A 14,657-nucleotide genomic window follows, 5' to 3' on the forward strand; every position below is an offset into this window, starting at 1 on the left:
AAATGTTTTCATCCCTTTCACTGATTTCTGGCTTTATCTATCTTTGATAATAGGCTACCCTAAGTGACCTGGGCTTCCTTGCAGTAAGGTGGCTATGTTCAAAGGGTCAAATGAAGAGAGAGAAAAGTGACCTCATAGCAAAACAGCAGTGCCTTCGGCTCCTGGAGCAGGAAAACGTTTTATACTATCAGTTCAGTCGCTCAGTCATGTCTGACTCTTTGTGACCCCATGGACTGCAGCACGCCAGGCTCCCCTGTCCACCACCAACTCCTGGAGCTTGCTCAAACTCATGTCCAGCGAGTCAGTGATGCCATCCAACCATCTCATCCTCTGTTGTCCCCTTCTTCTCCTGCCTTCAATCTTGCCCAGTATCAGGGTCTTTTCCAGTGAGTCAGCCCTTCTCATCAGATGCCAAAGTATGGGAGCTTCATCTTCAACATCAGTCCTTCCAATCAAAATTCAGGGTTGATTTTCTTTAGTATTGACTGGTTTGATCTCCTGGCAGTCCAACAGACACTCAAGAGTCTTCTCCAACACCACAGTTCAAAAGCATCAATTCTTCGGCTCTCAGCTTTCTTTATGGTCCAACTCTCAAATCCATACATGACTATTGGAAATAGCTTTGACTAGATGGACTTTTGTTGCAAAATAATACTCCTACTTATTAATACTATAGCCCTTTATAAACCAAAGAGGACTAGAAATAAAGTGATTCATATAGATTTGAAAAGAGAAAGCAAAGAAAAATGAAGTTTAAGCCAACTGGGCAACTAAGAACAGAACAAATATGTCACTTAGGGGTAAATGTAAATTCACACTATGGGGGATAAATGAATCAAATAAAAAAATCAAATAATTATTTGAAAGTCTCACATAAAAGTAAAACATAGAAAAGGAGAATTCCCTGGCGGTCCACCGGTTAGGACTCTACTTCCATTGAAAAGGGCGCTGGTTGAATCCCTGATGGGGGAAATAAGGTACCATAAACCACTGCAGCTCGGACAAAAAAGAGATATAGGAAAGAACTAGAATTTGTAAGAGTGATGCCAAAATTTGAATTTAGGCAGACAGGCCCTGACTTTTACCTTGGTTTTTCAGATTAGGACACGCAGATGATAAGTATTATTTCTGAGGACACTTTGAGCAGTAAACCTTCACGTGTCAACGTTTCTTAGATACTTTCTCTTCAGTACAACCCTGCTGAATGGGTCTCTCGATGAAGAGGTACTTGAAATGTAGAGAAGTCGGTTTTATTTCAGGCCAAGAGAGAGGACGCGAGATGACTTTTTTTTTTTTTTTTTAATATGATTTTTGATCCCCGTGGGTCTCCGGCCTGGACTACATTTCCCGGCAGGCCGTGCTCGGAACTACGGGTGCCGGCTTGAGGTCCAGCGCCGTTGGCGGCGGCGCAGTCGCCGAGAGCGCGGCCGACCGGCGGGCGCTTCGCGGTTTGAATGGCTGCGGGCCCGGGCCCTCGGCTCACCTGAGGACCTGCCGCACAGGTGTACGCTATGCCGTCGGGAGGCGACCAATCGCCGCCGCCCCCGCCTCCCCCTCCGGCGGCGGCGGCCTCAGATGAGGAGGAGGAGGACGATGGCGAGGCGGAGGACGCCGCGCAGCCGTCCCGGTCGCCGGCCCCTCAGACCCAGCAGCGGTTTGACGAGCTGTGCAGCCGTCTGAACATGGACGAGGCGGCGCGGGCCGAGGCCTGGGAGAGCTACCGGAGCATGAGCGAGAGCTACACGCTGGAGGTGCGCCCGGGGGAGGAGAGCAGCGGCTTTCGGGGCCTAGCGGTCCCGCCCCGCCGCGGGGGATGGAGGCCCTTCTCTCTCCGGCTCGGGCGCCCCGCGGGGGAACCCCCCAAGTCAGCCCCGGCTTTCCAGGTCCCCAGCCTGGAGCGGGAAGGGAGTCCTTTCTGCCCACTTTCGTCTTGGAAACCTGGCTTTTGAAAAGCCCTTAGCGGTCCTAAAAGTGAACTCTGTCTCGGTGCTCTTCCCTCTCCGGTTCCGAAGGGGGAACAGCTTTTGCCCTGAATTAGCACCTCGAGGCTGAGGTCGTGCTGGGGTCTGATTACAAAAATACAGCCATCTGGTTGGCAGACTGAACAGGTGCAGTTGTCAGGACCGTACTCAAAGGGGATGGGGGTGGGGGGCTTGCCTGCGCTAGGCTGAAATTAACCCGATTTTAGCGTCTGCGTTTCCAGGCTTCTCCTTAAGTTCTTTGCAAGCTGTACCTAATTGCCTTTGTCCAGGCATTGCCATTTGAGTAAATGCGTTACGTTTCGGGCTGTGTTTGTGTATTTGTAAACAAAGACGAATCTTCCCGTGAGCGGATGAAACGGGCTTTCTGCCTACCTGGATATAGACTCATATCTGTCTCTAGGAAGTCAGGACTGCGGCGATCTTGAGGACCTATTGGTCACCCCAGACACTGCACAGGATTTTTAAGAGTCGCTGTCATCTAGACATGTTTTGTCCCTTTCTTCGGACGGGGCTTGCAATTAGAAAAATGGCCATTCTAGCCAGTGAGACTCAACTCTGTAGGCACCTCCCCTTTACGGGCCAATGGGAAGTGACACGGAAGTCTGTATTGTTTATCCGCTGTCTGACTGCCCGTGGGAGTGATATTTAAACTGCGGGCCATATGATTTTCTTAAGTTGTTTAATAGTTTGTGGAAAGAGTAGGGCAAATAGGCTCAGAATGGGAAGGCTAACCGAGGTGTTATTTAACTGTAATACTGTGTTTTTGCCTGTGTGGCACTCATTAAGTTTATTCTTATTATTTTTTATTCTTGCATTAATAGAATTTTAATTTAGTTACATCTGGGGGAGGCGGGGAGCTAGTAATGTACTGGCTTTAGAACCTGACAGGTCTTGGTGACTTCGGGCAATTTACTTAACCACTCCAAACTCAGTTTTGTGATATGTCAACTTGAGATATTTGTACCTACTTTACACAGCTGTTCTGAAGGTTAAGTAAGGTTGTGGCATTTCTGGAGCATAAAGCATTCATGGATAGTGCTTTAGAATTTACAAAGCTCTTTCACATGCTTAGGTGATATGACCGAATAGGCCATGTTATTGTTTATTTCCTAGTGGTTCCTGTGACAAAAGAGAAGAACTGTTTTTGGTGATGGGTGTAAGTGCCTCCAAATAAGCTCTTATTTTACCCTCAGGGTAACCTTGTAAATTAAATAGAAAAAGCATAATTTTACACTTTTTATGCTTAACTCACAGTGGTTAAGTCATATGAAGCCCAGGGTTATATAAACAAATGACAAATAATAGATGGTTCAGTTCAGTTCAGTCACTCAGTCGTGTCCGACTCTTTGCGACCCCATGAATCGCAGCATGCCAGGCCTCCCTGTCCATCACCAACTCCTGGAGTTCACTCAGACCCATGTCCATCGAGTCAGTGATGCCATCCAGCCATCTCATCCTCTGTCGTCCCCTTCTCCTCCTGCCCCCAATCCCTCCCAGCATCAGAGTCTTTTCCAATGAGTCAACTCTTCGCATGAGGTGGCCAAAGTACTGGAGTTTCAGCTTCAGCATCATTCCTTCCAAAGAACACCCAGGGCTGATCTCCTTTAGGATGGACTGGTTAGATCTCCAGTCCAAGGGACTCTCAAGAGTCTTCTCCAACACCACAGCTCAAAAGCATCAATTCTTCGGCACTCAGCTTTCTTCATAGTCCAACTCTCACATCCATACATGACCACTGGAAAAACCATAGCCTTGACTAGACGAACCTTTGTTGGCAAAGTAATGTCTCTGCTTTTGAATATGCTATCTAGGTTGGTCATAACTTTTCTTCCAAGGAGTAAGCGTTTTTTAATTTCATGGCTGCAATCACCATCTGCCGTGATTTTGGAGCCCAAAAAATAAAGTCTGACACTGTTTCCACCATTTCCCCATCTATTTCCCATGAACTGATGGGACCAGATGCCATGATCTTTGTTTTCTGAATGTTGAGCTTTAAGCCAACTTTTTCACTCTCCACTTTCACTTTCATCAAGAGGCTTTTTACTTCCTCTTCACTTTCTGCCATAAGGGTGGTGTCATCTGCATATCTGAGGTTATTGATATTTCTCCCAGCAATCTTGATTCTAGCTTGTGCTTCTTCCAGTCCAGCGTTTCTCATGATGTACTCTGCATATAAGTTAAATAAGCAGGGTGACAATATACAGCCTTGACGTACTCCTTTTCCTATTTGGAACCAGTCTGTTGTTCCATGTCCAGTTCTAACTGTTGCTTCCTGACCTGCATATAGGTTTCTCAAGAGGCAGGTCAGGTGGTCTGGTATTCCCATCTCTTTCAGAATTTTCCACAGTTTATTGTGATCCACACAGTCAAAGGCTTTGGCATAGTCAATAAAGCAGAAATAGATGTTTTTCTGGAACTCTCTTGCTTTTTCGATGATCCAATGGATGTTGGCAATTTGATCTCTTGTTCCTCAGCCTTTTCTAAAACCAGCTTGAACATCTGGAAGTTCACGGTTCAGGTATTGCTGAAGCCTGGCTTGGAGAATTTTGAGCATTACTTTACTAGCGTGTGAGATGAGTGCAATTGTGCGGTAGTTTGAGCATTCTTTGGCCTTGCCTTTCTTTGGGATTGGAATGAAAACTGACCTTTTCCAGTCCTGTGGCCACTGCTGAGTTTTCCAAATTTGCTGGCATATTGAGTGCAGCGCTTTCACAGCATCATCTTTCAGGGTTTGAAATAGCTCAACTGGAATTCCATCACCTCCACTAGCTCTGTTCTTAGTGATGCTTTCTAAGGCCCACTTGACTTCACATTCCAGGATATCTGGCTCTAGGTGAGTGATCACACCATCATGATTATCTGGGTCATGAAGCTCTTTTTTGTACAGTTCTTCTGTGTAATCTTGCCACCTCTTCTTAATATCTTCTGCTTCTGTTAGGTCCATACCATTTCTGTCCTTTATTGAGCCCATCTTTGCATGGTTAGTTATTTTTTAAAATATGTGTATGATTGCTCAATTTTTAAAAAAAGACTTTGATCTCAGATTCTTAGATCAGTTTACCCAATAAGTAAATCAGTATTTATTTATTTTCCAAATACTTGTTGATCACCTGTTCTTTGCCAGACACTCTTATCCAGGTGCTGGGCAGAGAGCAGTGCACAAAAACATCAAAATCCCTGCCCTTGTGGAACTAGTAGTTGGGCATGCTGTCAGATCATGTGGGGTGTCAGTCTCATGGAAGTGTACAGTGGAAAAGAAAAGTCATTTGATATTCAGTATAGAATACTGGTTATAGACTTCTATCTTTTGATTTCTTGTATTTCTGTTCTTGTTGGGACTTCTAAGGTGTATGTCCTGAGAGAGAGAACCACGTGGAATCCCTGTTGCCTTTCATCACCTTGAAAGTTGCATCACTTTCATCTGCGCTGTTGGTGGAGCCAGATCAAAGTGAAAGAACAAACTTATACTTCTCCTTGGAAGAATGTGTCATAAAAGCATTTGGGACAGGAACATGATTGAAAATGCAGTTTCCCACAAGCATTTTTCAACTGAAATATGTATAGTTCATTAGCTCAAACTCAATTGTCTTTTTTTTTTTTTTACAGGGAAATGATCTTCATTGGTTAGCATGTGCCTTATATGTGGCTTGCAGAAAATCTGTGCCAACTGTAAGCAAGGGGACAGTTGAAGGAAACTATGTATCTTTAACTCGAATCCTGAGATGTTCTGAGCAGAGGTAACTATGTTAGAGTTGTTAAAGTGCGGCTAATATAAAAACATGGTGACAGTAGGAATTCTCTTTCACTTTCTGAGCCTTTGTGCCTGTGGAATGCTAAATTTAGAAATTAGGTCATGGTTTTCCTTTGCCACATCCAAGTACCCGTTATATTTTATTTCTTTGGAGAAAAATATTTAAATTTTAATGTATTTAACACTTAAATGAGGAGTTTACTACTAAAGGTTATGACTTATTGTAATTATTGGGAGAATTCTAAGTAAAGATACTCTAAGTTGAAAAGATAAATATTTTATGGTATTAAACCTGCAACTATATGCACAGGACGGGTATCTTCTATAAGTAATGTGTAAATACTCAGTTTCCTGTTTGGGGGATAAGTAACACTATTACAATATCAGAGAGAAGGTCAAAGAATATTTTGAGGAGGAAGAAATTGCTTTTTCTTTCTGTTGTGTAATTGAATTGATTATGTTTCATTATTTGGGCACTTTGGGTTAATTTTCTCATGGCTTATTAAAGGCTGGTGGGAAAAGGATGTTTGGCATTTTGGAGGAAATACCACTGTCAAAACTTAATGGACCTAGTGGTTTAAAAAAATCACTTACTTTAAAATAATTAACAAGAAATGTAATCTTTTAGCTGTGGTCTATTTATTAATCTTGAATTTCATCCTGAGTTATATTTAGGCCTAAGAACAAGAGGCAATTGATAAAGAATTGAACACCTTGGCTATAAACCTTAAAAAAGGTGCTAAGTATAATCATTGCAAAGAAGCAAAGTGGAGACACAGTAATCTAGTTAAATGACAGATAAGGAACTTTAGAAGCAAAGGTCAAATTATGGAATAATCATTATAGACTTTACTAGACTAAACTTATCTAATACTTTAACACAAGTAATTTCTCAGACTTCAGTTTTATTTCCATTTCAAAAACTCAAGTTTTTAACTTCTTATCTATGGGTTCAGGTTATTTACTTTTCTGCCATAATGGACTAAATGAATTAAAAGCAAAGAGCAGTTTGGGAGAAGATATTTACAATGTAACAATGGTCAATATCAAGAATTAAATAACCACTAACACTAGTTAATAATTGGTAAATAGGTACTAAAAAATGGGAAGAGTATATGATTTCACAAAAGCCTAAACTCAAGTAGCTAACAGATGTAACAAATATATTGAATCTCACTAGTAATCAAAGAAGCTCAAAGTAAAAATTAGATATTATTTCATTCTCATCAGATTGGGGAAATTTGGAGTCTCATAATACCATTATTTGGGCTTCCCACATGGCGCTAGGGGTAAAGTACCTGCCTGCCAATGCAGGAGAGGTAAGAGACGTGGGTTCGATCCCTGGGTCGGGAAGATCCCCTGGGGAAGAGCATGGCAACCCACTCCAGTATTCTTGCCTGGAGAATCTCATGGACAGAGGAGCCTGACGGGCTATAGTTCACAGGGTCGCACAGAGTCGAACACAGTTGACTGGAGCAACTTAGCATGCACGCACAGTACCATTATGCAGGGAAATAGGAACTCTATTGCTAATGTACATTAGAGAGAGTATAAATTGGCACAGTCACTCTAGTGGGAAATTTGGCAGCAGCCAGTAAAGTTGAAGATGCATATTCTCTGACTCAGCAATTCTATTTCTTGGGGATAATTCTTAAAGAAATTCCAATATACATGTATAAAAATGTGTTCCTTATAGCATTTTTTGTTACAGAGAAAAATTAGAAGCCTCAATTTCCATTGGCTGGGGAGTAAATGCAAAAAATAGTAGTTCATATGGAGGAATATTTTTAGCAATTAAAATGAATGAATTCGATCTATCCATATCAACATTACTCTGATAAACAGTATTGAATGGGGAATTCTCTGATGGTTCAATGATTGAGACTTCACACTCTCACTGCAGGGGGTGAGTTTGATAGGGAACTAGGATCCCACATGTTGCAAGATAAGGCCAACAAACAAACAAAAAGCCATTATTGAATGGAAAAGTAAGTTATAGAATGCTACTTACATTATACTATTTATATAAAATTTTAAAATCAGACATACAAAAGATACTGTTGCTGGGTATGTATATAACCACATAGTAAGTATAAAAACTTGGATGAGAAGGACTCAGACTATAGAATGATGGTTATCTTTGGGGAAGAAGAGTGAGAAATAGGATTGGGGAAGAGTACGAATGAGAACTTTGGCTGTTTCTATAGAATCTGAGGCAAACGTCAAAATTTATGTGCTGCGTTAATATCCGTTGGTACATGAATGTTGGTTTTGTTCTCTGGTTACTTATTTTATAGCGTGGATGTGTATTTCATAATTTAAAAAACCTTTAATCTCAGAAAAAGAGATTAGGAAAGCTTTGGATTAGGAAAGATTTGGAAGATGAGAGAAATAAACCGACCCGTGAGACTAAGCTAGTCAGTCATGAGTTGTGATTTTATGTCACTGTCTGAAAGTAACAGTGAGGTAATGTTGATTTACTTTTATTTACCTATATTTGTATTAATTATGAAAATCTCACTTTTTATTTTTACTATCAGCTTAATTGAATTCTTTAACAAGATGAAGAAATGGGAAGACATGGCCAATCTCCCTCCACATTTCAGAGAACGTACTGAGAGATTAGAAAGAAACTTCACTGTTTCTGCTGTAATTTTTAAGAAATATGAACCCATCTTTCAGGACATTTTTAAATATCCTCAAGAAGAGCAGCCGCGTCAGCAGAGAGGAAGAAAACAGCGGTATGTTAAGCAGGAATACACGCTCTTCTGTCCGTGCTCCGGTTTGGATCCCTTGGTCTGCGTCCCTCAGTTTATTTTGCTAGTCCTAAGAAATCAGTGTGATTTCATAAGTAATCTTTTTTTCTCATCATAATTTCTTGCTTCTCATTTTATTTTAGCTCTGAAGAGTTGAGCTTCTTTCATGTTGCAAAATGCGTGGAATCTTTGTTCATATAAACTTTTCCTTCTAGCAACCAGCTGCAACAACGGGACTGTCGGTGCCCTCGCCCGTTAGCCACCTTGGGTATAGAATTTGATTACTTAATTTTCTTATATTGACTATTGACTTTTTCTATTATTTTCTACATATTATAATGCATATAAGCTCTTTATTTGACTTCTATGTCAAACTGAGTAAATTCCCCTGAAAAGGCTTCTCCTTGTATTTGGATGTTTGCAACCAGTGAAAAGTAGAGAAATTCGGTTGGGGGAGAGTAGTCTAATTGCAACTGTCATGACATTGTGCTCTGACTGTGTCTGCAAAGTCTGAAAACGTACTCTGGCTCAATGTCTTCCATCTTTCCTGGCAGATAAGGGCAGTTATGGGATACAGATTCTCTACTTTTCTCAGCAAAGTTGTTTCATAAAGTAGAAGAGGAAATAGAACTGGAAAGATGTTGACAAGAAAAGTAGAGGAAAGGGAGTTATTATAATTGAATGAATAAAGTTTGCTTCTCTTTCAATATATAAAAATGTTCCCAGATTGTGATGGATGTTTATAGTAAGTAAGCATCTTTAAAAATAAAACAATGTACATTTTTATATAGTTGACCCCACTGCTATGGAAGCAGCCAGTCTACTTTGCTTGCAGTTTTGGGGAATTGTCTGTTTATAATGAAGTATTCTAAAGTTTGGATACAAGCTTCTTTCTGAGCCTGAATGAGCTGATAGGATCATTTATAGAAAAATATAGAGTATCTTCTTTCCTTAAAGTGTTGCAGAAAATGATTTCAGATTGCATTTGCTTTGATATATATTATTACATATAACATATATATTATCAGTTCAGTTCAGTCGTGTCCAACTCTTTGCGACCCCAGCACGCCAGGCCTCCCTGTCCATCACCAACTCCCGGAGTTCACCCAAACTTACGTCCCTTGAGTCGGTGATGCCATCCAACCGTCTCATCCTCTGTCATCCCCTTCTCCTCCTGCCTTCAATCTTTCCCAGCATCAGGGTCTTTTCAAATGAGTCAGCTCTTCACATCAGGTGGCCAAAGTATTGGAGTTTCAGCTTCAACATCAGTCCTTCCAATGAACACCCAGGACTGATCTCCTTTAGAATGGACTGTTGGGATCTCCTTGCAGTCCAAGGGACTCTCAAGAGTCTTTTCCAACACCACAGTTCAAAAGCATCAATTCTTCAGTGCTCAGCTTTCCTTATAGTCCAACTCTCACATCCATACATGACTACTGGAAAAACCATAGCCTTAACTAGACAGACCTTTGTTGACAATGTAATTCTATAATATATATTATAGAATTTTCTTAATTATATATGTATATATATTATATTGCTGGAGAAGGAAATGGCAATCCACTCCAGTATTCTTGCTGGAAAATTCCATGGACAGAGAAGCCTGGCAGGCTACACTCCTTGGGGTTGCAAAGAGTGGGCCACAACTGAGTGACTGAGCACATACATATTATATTAGGTGTATATATTACTTAATTCTAATTAAGAAAATTCTAAGATAAGTTTACTAAAAGGTCTACATTTATATCACCCTAATCATAGTAATAATAATCCATACCATTTACTGAGCATTTATTATGGTGCAGGGACTCTGCTAAGACTTAAATTAAGCATGTATTACTTGATTTAATCACTACTTCAGCTTCATGAGGTTGATACTGTTGTTACAGGTGGGGGGAACCAAGCCTTTCAAAGGCTAAGTGATTTGGCCAAGGTCACACAGTAAGTGTGGAGCTTTTACTGAAACTTAAAGAGTCTGCCTGAGAGCCCATCTTCTTCTTATAAACTGTTCTTTGAAAATTTGTCATTGACTATTGAGAGTTTACTATATGAACTACTTTGTTAGGTATTATGTAGGACACAAATATTAAAAGCAAAAACAGGCCAAAACCCAAACCCACAGTTACTGTCTTTTGAGAGCTTACAGAAAGTATTATAAGGGAGAGGCACGTATAAATGCAAAAGATAATAGAAATGTAGGACTTCTGGGGCAAAAATAATTCACTCTGTATAAGCCCGTTAGGTAATGTTCCATGGAAGAAGTAGAAACATGTCTGAAAGGATGAGTAGGATTTTGGTAACCATCATTGGGTACCCATTTTGGTGAATTTGGAGAGATAGATGTTCTTCTATGCAGAGGATGAAGAATGAAAATACCACAGCAGCAAAGAGGAAATTTGGCTTAAGTTGGTTGGTTGTTCCAGAGTTTTCAAGTTACAGAGCCAGTTTTGGGAGTACCTTAATTTTATTTTCTTCCTTCCAGTTTTATTGAGATAGAATTGACATACAGCACTATATAAATTTAAGGAGTGCAGTGTAATGATGTGACTTATGAAATGATGACCACAATACGTTTAGTGAACATTCAGAATCTCACATAGCAATACAAAATTAAATAGAAAAAAAATGCCTTCTGATGAGAACCCTTTAAGATTTATTCTCATAACAACTTGCATATATTAACCTACTGCAGTGTTAATTATATTTATTATGTTGTACATTACATCCCTAGGACTTATCTTGTAACTGAAAGTTAGAATGGCTTGAAGGTTAAGCCTAAATGTTTGACTTTTATCTTGGTAGGCATCAAAACCACACAGTTTGTCCTGTGTCTGTGGTGGGAAGCCTGCTTTTTAAAGCAGGGCCATGACGTTTAACCCTGGCCATCAACTGGTGAATGAAGCCCTACAATGTGCTACCCAAGGAGAAGTATCTCTTAGTGGATGAGGAGACTAGACACATGGAGAGCAAGGGTACTGAGTTAATGACAGTGTGGGAACTAAACTCCAGTCTTCAGCTTCTTCTCCTCACAACACCTTGTAAGAATAAGGGTATTGGGATATGGAGCCAACACATGTCTGATCTAAACATTGGCAGAGGTTTTGGTAGAAAAGCCAGTTTAAAACAGGTCTAAAACTCCCTTTAGCAGATGACTTAGCAAATACAACAGGTACTCTTTTATTTTTTTCTCCCTCTTCTTCCCTACAACAGTACCTACAACAGGTACTCTTAATGATCGAAATATAAGGAATTATAGGACGCCCCGAATTTCCACTGAAAAGTCCTCTCGTAGGCCTTCCCTGGGTCCAGGGGGTAAGACTCTGTGCTTCCACTGCAGGGGGCACAGGTTTGATCCCTGTTTGGGGTAAGATCCTGCATGTCGTGCAGCATTCTCCCCCAAAAAAGTCTTTTCGTGACTTAATATAATCTGGAACGTATTTAGAGAGTGAGGGTTTACAGTTCATCAGCTGTGATGGAAAAAAACTGGAGGATTGTCTGACTGCATGAGTGTGTGCCAAGCTGCTGCAGTCATGTCCGACACTATGTAGCCCGCCAGGCTCCTCTGTCCATGGGATTCTCCAGGCAAGAATACTGGAGTGGGCTGCCATTCCCTTCTCCAGGGGATCTTCCTTACCCAGGGATCAAACTCACGTCTCTTACATCTCCTGCATTGGCAGTCAGATTCTTTACCACTAGCGCCACCTGGGAAGCCAATCTGACTGTATACATGGGTCTTCAAGCAACATTAGCCTTGCGATGTCATCAAAAGAGCTATTGTTATTTTGTTCATTTCATTCTTATTGTTATTTTGTTCGTACCCTTATTCTAACAAGGTGCTTTGAGGAGAAGAAGCTGAAGACTGGGATTTAGTTCCCACACTGTCCTTAACTCTGTACACTTGCTCTCCATGTGTCTTAGTGGCCTCATTCGCCACAAGATCCTTCTCCTTGGTTTATATTATAGGGCTTTATTCACCAGTTGATGGCAAGGAATAAGCATCATTGCCCTGCTTTAACGAACTCGTTAAAAAATAGAACTCGTTTTATTTTCTGCCTTAGCTATCTTGACCTGGAAAAGCTTCTACAGTTCTTCAGAAGTTTTCTTCTGAGCGAGCTTTCCCTCGCTCCCAGCTGTTTCCTTACCTGTGTTCAACTGGAGCAGAACTTCTTGCACGTTTTCCATGAGAAATGAATCTGCTGTCACTCCCTCCAACTGTGGGTTTTGTTTCTCACCCAGTTTACAGTCGTGTGTCGTGTCTTTTTCTGATTCTTCTGTTATCTCATGACTTTTTTCTCCCCCCAAAGGCGACAGCCCTGTACCGTGTCTGAAGTTTTCCATTTTTGTTGGGTGCTTTTTATATATGCAAAAGGTAAGGAAAGAGTAATATTTATTTCAATATTAGCTTACTTAAAAGTTCAGGTACTACTACTGTCAACCTATAATGTGTATCAGGAAAAGATGCTCACCGAAAAACTTCTCGAGGATTTGAATCCTGCTTTCTTTTTTTTAAGTATTGCCATTTTATAAATCTTTTGAATTTCTTTTCTTTTTTTTTCCTTTGATATTTTCTCCCTTCCTCCCTCTCTCTCTCCCTCTGTTTTTTAAAAAATGTATTTATTCATTTATTTATTTTTGGCTGCGCTGGAACTTTGTTGCTGTGCACGAGCTTTATCCAGTTGTGGCGAGCAGGGGCTGCTCTCGAGTTGCGGCGCGCAGGCGTCTCATTGCAGTGGTCTCTCTTGCGGAGCACAGGCTCGAGGGCTCTCAGGCTTCAGCAGTTGTGGTGCACTGGCCTAGTTGCTCCGCAGCATTGGGTTTCTTTGCAATATACCAAATATCGTACATTAAATGGAATATCCTTTAGTTTTTTTCTTACACAACATCTTTTCCAAAACATATTATCTCTGAATTATGGGCTGAAAACACATTAGTGTGTCTGTGCTTTTGTCTTGGACTTATATTTTGCACAAGACATGCATTACATAATGGAGTGGGACTAATCATTCTCAAAGTAATTTAGATTACTTTTTATGCCTTGTTCGGATAAACATGCTTGATCAAATGCCTTTAGATAGAACTCATTTTTGCTACCCTCTCTTCTCACTTAACCTGCCCAAGGTCTGCATTCAGTGAAATACATTTTTATGACTATCATTGTCCTTTCTGTGTTTCTATGTAAAAATGATTCTTAGTAATTTAAGGAAGAAAACAAAGTACAGTTCCTTAGCTTTTTCTGTAGACTGTGTAGAATGCCTTTGGCATTAAGATAGCCTAATAAAACAGAAAGTTAAAATCAAAGAATTATAGAGCTGAAAGGTGTTTCTTCAGTAGGAGAGAGTCTCACTATTAGGTCAGCTTGCCCAGTGTATTTATTTTAAAGAGTAAGTTACTGAGGCCCAGAGACCAGCTGCTGGAGCCAGAGCTGGGATGTGAATCCACGTCTTCTAGCTCTTGGTCTCATGCTGGGTGTGTGGGCCCTCCAGCAGGGATGTGTCACTCTGTTGGTGTCACTATGATTTGTCTGATTGTTATAGGTTACAACTTACCCTGCCTTCCCCGAGCTGCATGCTTGACTGAAAATAAAAATAATCTTTGTCAGAAGTAAGCTCTTGGTTACTTTTGCTTTCTATCACACTGCATGTTTCTTTAGTGCAGATGAAGGTGGTGTGATCAGTGGCATGAAATGTAGAACATCTTCAGAGCGCATAACTGTTTTCATGATGGTTTGAACATTTGCTGCCCCTTGGCTTACTGTGGCTGGTGTTATATATGATATTAACCTGGGCAGTAGGTTATGGGCAGGTATATATGACTTAGAGGATTTTTATCTGTTTTTGTGGTATGTGTACACTTGGAGGTAAGTATTTAGTACTGGTATATAAATTACTGGAAAAGAAGTGTATTGCCCTCAAGTAGGTTTTGGTCTCAGCTGAGCAACTGGGGTGGCATATTTTTGTCTCCACAGTTATCTCAGTGTTTGAATTTTATTTTACTGTTATTAATTCTGTGTGTAATTATTTGGTCTGAAGGGCCTTTGTCCACTCACAGTCCAGTGCTGTGATCACTTATGCTTCACTACGATCTTTTCCAGTAGAGGAGATTAGTTGGTTTTCTTCAGTTCTTGATTTCAGTATTTGGTGGGGGGAGGTGTATTCTTTATGGGCGTCT

At 40.7% G+C, this 14,657-nt stretch overlaps 1 protein-coding gene across 3 annotated transcripts in view; it reads left to right on the forward strand.

Annotated features, from left to right (window-relative positions):
• The first annotated feature begins 1,412 nt into the window (after positions 1-1,412).
• Positions 1,413-14,657, forward strand: part of RBL2 (RB transcriptional corepressor like 2) — a 48,791-nt gene continuing 35,546 nt past the window's right edge. For all 3 annotated transcript variants that reach the window (XM_019979224.2, XM_070770570.1, XM_070770571.1), the window contains exons 1-4: positions 1,413-1,751; positions 5,589-5,719; positions 8,274-8,474; positions 12,794-12,858. In XM_019979224.2, the coding sequence (XP_019834783.2) occupies positions 1,512-1,751; positions 5,589-5,719; positions 8,274-8,474; positions 12,794-12,858 (637 nt within the window). In that variant the 5' untranslated portion in view covers positions 1,413-1,511. The remainder of the gene's footprint in view (positions 1,752-5,588; positions 5,720-8,273; positions 8,475-12,793; positions 12,859-14,657) is intronic.

This window comes from Bos indicus, chromosome 18, assembly GCF_029378745.1.
Source record: "Bos indicus isolate NIAB-ARS_2022 breed Sahiwal x Tharparkar chromosome 18, NIAB-ARS_B.indTharparkar_mat_pri_1.0, whole genome shotgun sequence".
Classification (NCBI taxonomy): Eukaryota; Metazoa; Chordata; class Mammalia; order Artiodactyla; family Bovidae; genus Bos; species Bos indicus.